The sequence below is a fragment of the Euleptes europaea genome, chromosome 7 (genome assembly GCF_029931775.1).
Source record: "Euleptes europaea isolate rEulEur1 chromosome 7, rEulEur1.hap1, whole genome shotgun sequence".
Classification (NCBI taxonomy): Eukaryota; Metazoa; Chordata; class Lepidosauria; order Squamata; family Sphaerodactylidae; genus Euleptes; species Euleptes europaea.
Window position 1 is genome coordinate 100967050 of NC_079318.1, and position 8783 is coordinate 100975832.

The 8783-nt window shown below is 47.8% G+C and overlaps 1 protein-coding gene across 1 annotated transcript; it reads left to right on the forward strand.

The window, feature by feature from the left end:
• The first annotated feature begins 1183 nt into the window (after positions 1-1183).
• Positions 1184-8375, forward strand: LOC130480395 (intelectin-1-like). Its single transcript, XM_056852901.1, has 7 exons — positions 1184-1244; positions 2760-2924; positions 3732-3979; positions 4901-5059; positions 6462-6582; positions 7998-8101; positions 8226-8375. The coding sequence occupies exons 1-7, from the start codon at positions 1184-1186 to the stop codon at positions 8373-8375; spliced, it is 1008 nt and encodes a 335-aa protein (XP_056708879.1).
• The last annotated feature ends 408 nt before the right edge of the window (positions 8376-8783 follow it).

An 8783-nucleotide genomic window follows, 5' to 3' on the forward strand; every position in this document is an offset into this window, starting at 1 on the left:
GGTGACCATAGGCTAGTCACAGCTCTCTTATTGCTCTCTCAGCCCCACCTACCTCACAGGGTGTCTGTTGTGGGGAGGGGAAGGGAAGGTGATTGTAAGCCGGTTTGATTCTTCCTTAACTGGTAGAGAAAGTCGGCATATAAAAACCAACTTCTTCTTCCTCTTGCCTTGATCTTTTTTCCTAGTTGTTTGTGATGTATCACTTCTCTCTTTTAATTTCATGCCCTTCTTGTGATTTATTATGTAATATTTTCATTTGTGCTCTAGACATTTCATATAGGTGTTTGATGTTTAGTGCTTTCTGTATGTGAGGTCTTCCTCCTGGAGTTTTTTCTCCTGAATTTCTTTTGAGATGGATCACATTAAAATCCTGTCATGGAAAATACAATCTTTCGCAACAAGTCATAGCTTTGTCAACCAATGCACCCACTGGTTCTGATATCCCTAGGTGCCTTTCATAAAACAATTTACGTTGCATGGAGACATTTTTTTTCTGGGTATGCAGTATGCTTCAAACATTGTCAGCAGAATGGGGGGGCTTCTTTCGACCATCTGCAGCTATCTCTGCCTTTCTGCCCAAGGCTGGTTTGAAACCCTGCGCCCTTCTGATCATCAGACCATTTGTTTGCCTCTGGGCCTGCAAATATCAGTTCCATAACTTCTCTCCACTGGGCCCAGTTCTCAGCAATCTGATTCCCATGTTCAAAGTCCACAGGAGGGATTTGCCTAGTACTGAATGCCATTCTGTTCTGCCCACTTTTCGGTTCGCCTTGCCTTTTGACACCACGTTGTGCACCTGGCCTGTGACCTGTCCATCACAAATTAGTTTGCACCACAAGGTCTCAGTAACAGAACAACACCTTCTTTATTCAGCTATTTTGAACATGACTTTATACAGAGAGTGTAAGTATTCTATTGCTAGGGTCCCTCTTCACCAGCGGTGGGAGGTTTTTCGGGCAGAGCTTGAGGGGGGAGGGGTTTGGGGAGGGGAGGGACTTCAATGCCATAGAGTCCAATGGCCAAAGCGACCATTTTCTCCAGGGGTACTGATCTCTATCGACTGGAGATCGGTTGTAATAGCAGGAGATGTCCAGCTAGTACCTGGAGATTGCTTGAGAGAGGGTGGCGGCGAGGATCACATCCCATCGCACATAACCAATGTTTGTCCTTCCCATTCAGAACAATGAAGCCCCTCTTGGCTGTCCTGCTGTGTGTGATTGTGTTCCCCAAAGGCCTGTGGTGTGGTAAGTGTGTGCATGTTCTTTGGGGGAAATAGCTACTGAAGGGGCAGTAAACCTCCTTCTTTGAGGTGGTGCTTAAGGTTGCCAACTCCAGGTTGGGAAATCCCTAGAGACTGGGGGGGTGGACGAAATAGAGGGGGGAAAGACCCAAACTAAAAACAAAGTTGGGTACCCAAAAGGTTCCTTTTGGTTGATAATGAAGAGCACACTCTGAATGTAATGCCAGACCGGTCTAGAAAGAATTATTGTAACTACACTCATAGAATCATAGAGTTGGAAGGAGCCACCAGGGTCATCTAGTCCAACCCCCTGCACAATGCAGGAGATTCACAACTATCTCCCCCCGCCACACACACACACAGTGACCCCTACTCCATGCCCAGAAGATGGCCAAGGTGCCCTCCCTCTCATCATCTGCCTAAGGTCATAGAATCAGCATTGCTGATGGATGGCCATCTAATCTCTTCTTAAAATCCTCCAGAGAAGGAGAGCTCACCACCTCCCGAGGAAGCCTGCTCCACCGAGGAACCGCTCTAACCGTTGGAAAACTCTTCCTAATGTCTAGACAGAAACTCTTTTGATTTAATATCACCACATTGGTTCTGGTCCGACCTTCTGGGGCAACAGAAAACAACTTCTTGGATGTGTGCTTATTGCTAAACACGGTTTAGTAACACTCACTTGGATTACATTTTATAATACATACCTGGGTTGACCCTAAATGATTATATTTGTATTTGAAATTTTATGTGTGCAAAATATGTCGTATTAGACCACTGAAGAAGGCCCGAGGGCCGGAAAACATTTGGCATGTGGTTTCAGATTATCAACCCAGTATCGGTTGCCATATGCGTGCTTGTTTTTAATATATGCATAAGCGCTTTGGGCCTTGTTTCACCCAACCTTTTGGGTACCCGACTTGGGGGTGGAGCCTGGGGAGGGCGGAGTTTGGGCGGAGTTTGGGGAGGGGAGGAGCCTCAGCACAGTATAATGCCATACAGTCCAGCCTCCAAAGCAGGGTTGCCGGGTCCCTCTTTGCCACCAGCGGGAGGTTTTTGGATCAGAGCCTGAGGAGGGCGGGGTTTGGGGCAGGGCGGGACTTCAATTCCATAGAGTCCAATTGCCAAAGTGGCCATTTTCTCCAGGGGCAGGGCGGGACTTCAATTCCATAGAGTCCAATTGCCAAAGTGGCCATTTTCTCCAGGGGAACTATTCTCTATTGACTGGAGATCAGTTGTAATAGCAGGAGATCGCCAGCTAGTACCTGGAGGTTGGCAACCCTATTCCAAAGCAGCCCTCTTTTCTGGGGGAGCTGATCTCTGTCTTTTGGAGCTCAGCTGTAATTCTGGGAGATCTCCAGGCTCCAGCTGGAGATTGGTAACCTTGGAAGCTGCTCAGGACCTGGGCAAAGAGGCCACATTCAGACAACCAATCTTCAGAGAGAATAAAGACCACAGACCTACCAGATGTAACATCTGACAGACTTGTCTCCTTCGCACACTTGTCCCTCCTGCGCAGACACCAACGGCTGCATCACCGCCTTGAAACGGGACGTCCTCAAGCTGATGGTCAAGTGGGAAGATGCGACCTGCCTCCAGAACCAGCAGGGTCTGCCCCCCAACCTGCTCCAGGCCCTGCCTCGCAGCTGCAAGGAAATCAAAACGGCCCTGGAAGGAGCTGCAGGTGGGGAACCAGAAACGGGCATGTGAGACTGAGAGCCAGCGTGGTGCAGTGGATAAGAGCGGTGGTTTGGAGCGGTGGTCTCTGATCTGGTGAACCGGGTTCGATTCCCCACTTCTCCACATGAGCAGTGGACTGTTAATCCATTGAACTGGTTTTGATTCCCCACTCCTCCACATGAGCAGTGGACACTAATCTGGTGAACCGGGTTCGATTCCCCATTCCTCCACATGAGCAGTGGACTGTTAATCCATTGAACTGGTTTTGATTCCCCACTCCTCCACATGAGCAGTGGACACTAATCTGGTGAACCGGGTTCGATTCCCCACTCCTCCACATGAGCAGTGGACTGTTAATCCATTGAACTGGTTTTGATTCCCCACTCCTCCACATGAGCAGTGGACACTAATCTGGTGAACCGGGTTCGATTCCCCATTCCTCCACATGAGCAGCTCTAATCTGGAGAACTGAGTTTGTATTCTCCACTCCTCCACATCAGCGCCAGACTCTAATCTGGAGAACTGGGCTGGATTCCCCACTCCTCCACATAAGCGGTGCACTCTAGTCGATTCTTCCTTGGGTGGTAGAAAAAGTTGGCATATAAAAATCAAATCTTCTTCTTCTATTGGGGGGGGGGGCACAATGAATTCACGGAAAGTGGAGACTAACCTTGTTAATCCTCTTCCGAGGCACTGGATCCAGTGTTGGAAGGTAACACCTGATGGTACACCTGCTACAAATGGTTGTCACGGTTAGTGGTCACAGTAAACCAAGTGAAAGTTTTGACGCAAAGGCTCTGGGTTCCTGTAGATGGGTTGTACTTCCTGGGCACAGAAGATGGTGAGATCTACCAGACTTTCTGCGACATGACCACCAATGGAGGCGGGTGGACCCTGGTGGCCAGCATCCATGAGAACAACATCAAGGGGAAGTGCACCCTGGGAGACCGCTGGTCCAGCGAGCAGGGGCACAACAGCAATTACCCCAATGGAGATGGCCACTGGTCAAAGAACACGACCTTTGGCACAGCCGTGGGCTCGACGAGCGATGACTACAAGGTGAGGCTCTGATTCTGGGCCACGCCGACCCAGAAAGGGGAAAGGTGGGGCTCTTCCTTCACATACGAACACACACAGAGGGCACCAATTATTATCAGGCCAGTGGAACAAAAAGACTGACCTCACTTCAGTAAATCATACAATAATAGAATCAAAGAGTTGGAAGGGACCACCAGGATCATCTAGTCCACCCCCCTGCACAATGCAGGAAATTTACAACTACCCCCCCACACCCTAGTGACCCCTACTCCATGCCCAAAAGATGGCCAAGGTCCCCTCCCTCTCATCATCTGCCTAAGGTCATAGAATCAGCATTGCTGGCAGATGGCCATCTAGTCTCTGCTTAAAAACCTCCAGGGAAGGAGAGCTCACCACCTCCCGAGGAAGCCTGTTCCACTGAGGAACCCCTCTGACTATTAGAAATTTCTTCCTAATGTCTAGCTGGAAACTCTTGATTTAACTTCAACCTGTTGGTTCTGGTCTGACCTTCTGGGGCAACAGAAAACAACTCGGCACCGTCCTCTATGTGACAGCCCTTCAAGTACTTGAAGATGATTATCATATCCCCTCACAGTCTTCTTCTCTCCAGGCGAAACATACCCAGCTCCTTCAACCTTTCCTCATAGGACTTGGTCTCCAGACCCCTCACCATCTTGTTTGTCCTCCTCTGGACATGTTCTAGCTTGTCTACATCCTTCTTCAATTGCGGTGCCCAGAACTGAACATAGTATTCTAGGTGAGGTCTAACCAGAGCAGAGTAAAGAAGTAGTTCTGAGCCCAGCCTGAGTTGGGAAAGGGCGGAGTATAAATTGAATAAAACAAAAATAAAATACCTTCATTATCCTGGCAGCAGCTTAGGGATGAATTTGATGCTACCTCATTTTGGGATGTGTTTTCTTCTCAGACCTCTTTGCTTTCCAGAACCCTGGCTATTATGACATTCAAGCACGGGACATGGCCATATGGCACGTCCCCAACCTCACCCCCATGAAAGAATGGCGAAATGCCGCCATCTTAAGGTATCACACCGAGACGGGCTTCTTTTCTGTTGAAGGAGGCAACCTTCTCAGGCTCTATCAGGTAAGGGCGGCTGTCCTGAGAGTCAGCATTTGGAAATGGCTTTGTGTGTTGGGACGAGGCTGAAACTCTCACAGGTGGTAGAATGGGCTGTTTCGCTCTGGTTTGGGCTCCCAGTTGCAGAGGGTGACTTCAGAACTTGCACATGATATCGTTGCCCACCCGTTGACTTTCCGTGGTTTCCACGTGCTTTCTCAGACTACCTTTGATTCAATGTTTTTCAATGATTCAAGGCAATTTTTGCATGGTAATTAGCAGAGCGTTCCAGGCTGAATTGCCACACATATTTTTTTGAATTTTTCACACTGAACTGTCATTCTGGAAGTGACTGCGAAACTGGCGCATACCTGTTTCACATTACAAAAGAGCCCATTTAACGTGACATTTGGTGTTTGCCGGCAAAGAATCCCCCTCAAAGAACAATGCAAAACAACAGAGGTGCGTTAGTTTGCATATGCTAATAGCTAAGCAAACAGGAACAAAGGAGCAGGCGAGTGGGGAGAGTGGAATTTCTCCTTTTGCGTTGGGACCATGAAAAGGCATTTTTAAAGTTGCATTTTAAAAAAGAGCTTTGAGCGAGCATCAAAATTGACCAAGCAAAAATGGCCAAAGTGTATTTGCATCCTGTGTGTAAGATACGCTGTGCTACAAAAAGTGCCCCCAATTTTGGTGCCATTTTCCTTGACGCATTCCCCAATACCTGCTATTTCCTTCCCTGCACCACTGGAGCTTTTTAAAAGATTAACAATAGTTTGATCATTGCAGCATTATAACATTATAATTCTCTATCTGCTGGGTCCTCTGAATTCCCAGTTTTCATTTTTTTTTTTTAAAGGAAATCCCTGGCAATTTTTTTTGCTGAGATGCACCTTTCCCCATCTATCTCTGCAACAAAAGGGGAAGACTTTTTTTTAAAGTTGGGGATTCAGAGAATGTAACAGATAATTATAATGTCACAATGCTATCTGAAGAAGTGAGGTATGGCTCATGAAAGCTCACATCCTGCCAGAACATTTGTTAGACTTTAAGGTGCTACTGGACTCCCACTCTTTTCTACTCACAGTGCTATAGTGATCTAGCTATTGCTGTGGTTTTTTTTAAGCCTCCTGGCATCTTAGAATCATAGCGTTGGAAGGGACCACCAGGGTCATCTAGTCCAACCCCCTACACAATGCAGGAAATTCACAACGACCTCCCACACACACACCCAGTGACCCCTACTCCATGCCCAGAGGGGGGGATGGCAGCTGTGGAGGCAGGGAGCATGTAGGGAAACCCACTGTCTGGAAACCCTGTTGCTACTGTGCAGAATTGTCAACTGCAGCAGCTGCTGGGAAATATAGGAACTTGTTGCCTCGTGGAAGCCTGACAAAGAGGCTGCTTTACTGTTTGCTCTTCCCCCCAGCAATATCCAGTGACCTACGGAACTGGCAGCTGCCCAAGAAACAACGGCCCAATTGTGCCCGTGGTCTACGATTTTGGCAATGCTGAACAGACTGTCCACTATCACTCTCCTAATGCCAGAAGTAAGCATCTCTTTCCGAAGTCTGGGGAGCTGCCTGCATGCCCGGGGGTCATCATGGGCACGGAGGCAGGCAATGTGGTCTCTTGCCTTGGACACCCCCTAAGGGGTTGGCCACATCGGCTGCGGCTTGACGCCACTTTCCAACACTACCACTAATGTGTTGGGCCACTAAGACAGGTTTTTGCACAACCTTTCAGCTTGGTGTAGTGGTTAAGAGCAGTGTTTTGAAGTGGTGAACTCTGATCTGGAAAACCGGGTTCGATTCCTCACTCCTCCACATGAGCTGTGGAAACTAATCTGGTGGACTGGATTTGTTTCCCTACTCCTCCATATGAAGCCAGCTGGGTGACCTTGGGCTAGTCACAGTTCTCTCATACCTCAAAGTACAACTTCATATTTATATCAGTGTAGCTTTTAAAGACCTGTAATGGATCAGTGCTCTCACTGTGAAAGAGTGTTATAAGGGTTGGGAGTTTTCAGAGATTGCTGTACAGGATAGCTGATAAAAGCTTGCAGTGGAGTTCTGAAAGCTGATTAGATAGTACCTTTCATTTCTTGCAGCAGTGCCAAACTAATGGTAAAGACAAAGAGGAAACTTGGTAGGTTCTGTCATCACGGTTTGTTCTGCACCCTTGACATAGCCTAGTACTGTGCAGCCCCCCTTGTCCAGCCCAGTCTACCAGACTTCCGGGATCCTTCTCAACAAAGACCTGTGCTGACTTGGGCAAATGTATTGGATGCAAGAAGGATATGGGTAGCCAGTGCTAAGAGATCTCCCCAAGTTCTGATAAAAGAATCTTTGCAGTCTTTGTGTCTTAAAAGATGTGGACATAGGAGAATGGGAAAGTCAGACAAGTAGCAGGATCAAATGGAATCACGGATTCTGGCCACCACACAGAACAGCCCTTCTTAAGAGTATAAAAACAAATGTGATGAGGCCAGCTACGTTTCTTTTTCCATCAATTCCTGGCCTCCCTACCCTGCTCGACCCCTACTGAGATTATTAACCTACGGAGGCTGAAACATAGAAGGTCTTACTGTGGCAAATATGTCGACACTCACAGGGTGTCTGTTGTGGGGAGGGGAAGGAAAAGTGATTGTAAGCCGGTTTGATTCTCCTTTAAGTAATAGAGAAAGTCCAGGATATAAAAACCACCTCTTCTTCTTTCCCCACTCCTCCACATGAAGCCAACTAAGTGACCTTGGGCTAGTCACAGCTCTCTTAGAGCTCTCTCATCCCCACCCACCTCACAGGGTGTCTGTTGTGGGGAGGGGAAGGGAAGGTGGCTGTAAGCCAATCTGAGTCTCCCTTAAGTGGTAGAGAAAGTTGGCATATAAAAACCAACTCTTCTTCTTCTTCTTCTTCTTCTTCTTCTTCTTCTTCTTCTTCTTCTTCTTCTTCTTCTTCTTCTTCAGGTGAAATTGTCGGCGGCTACATTCAGTTTCGGGTGTTTAACAACGAGAAAGCGGTCGTGGCTCTCTGCCCTGGTATTAAAGCCACTGGCTGCAATACTGAGATGGTGAGTAGATGGGCCATGTTTGGTCCACAGAGGGTGGGGTAAGTTTTGGAGCTGTGTGCAATGCCCCCCCCTGCCCCCACCATACAGATCCCAATCCAGACTCTCTCCGTGTTACTTTCTCCAGTACTGTGTTGGTGGAGGAGGGTATTATCCACAAAGCGGTAACCAGTGTGGTGACTTCACTGCCTTTGATTGGAACGGCTACGGCACAGGCAAAGAGTGGAGCGTTTCCAAAGCGTTGCTGGAATCTGCCTTGCTTATCTTCTACCGATGAGCCGGGATGGCAGCTCTTAGCAAGGTCACCCAGCTGGACACTGGAAATGTGCAAGTATTTTCTCCTCAAAACCATCCGAACCAAAAATGCCAATAAAGAAAATATGCACAGGGCTCTCTTGCCTCCGCGTGATGTCTACCATCTGATCCAGTGGCTGGGAGGAGAGGTTTCCCTGTAAGGAAAGGCTGAAGAGTCAGGGTCTCTGCAGCTTAGAAAAGAGATGACTAAGAGGAGATGTGATCACAGTTTATGAAATTATGCACGGGGCAGAGAGAGTGGACAAAGATAACTTCTTCTCCCTCCACCAAAACACTTGAATTCAAGGGCATCCAATGAAACGGATGGGCAGCAGATTCAGGATGGACAAAAGGAAATACTTTACGCAGTGAGTTATTAAAATGTGGAAAT

Bases quoted from the DNA above. Each gene is read 5' to 3' on its own strand.
- LOC130480395 (XM_056852901.1), top strand. From the start codon at position 1,184: ATGAAGCCCCTCTTGGCTGTCCTGCTGTGTGTGATTGTGTTCCCCAAA. The intron at 3,980-4,900 runs GTGAGGCTCTGA...TTTGCTTTCCAG, and splicing joins CGACGAGCGATGACTACAAG to AACCCTGGCTATTATGACAT. The intron at 6,583-7,997 runs GTAAGCATCTCT...CTTCTTCTTCAG, and splicing joins TCACTCTCCTAATGCCAGAA to GTGAAATTGTCGGCGGCTAC.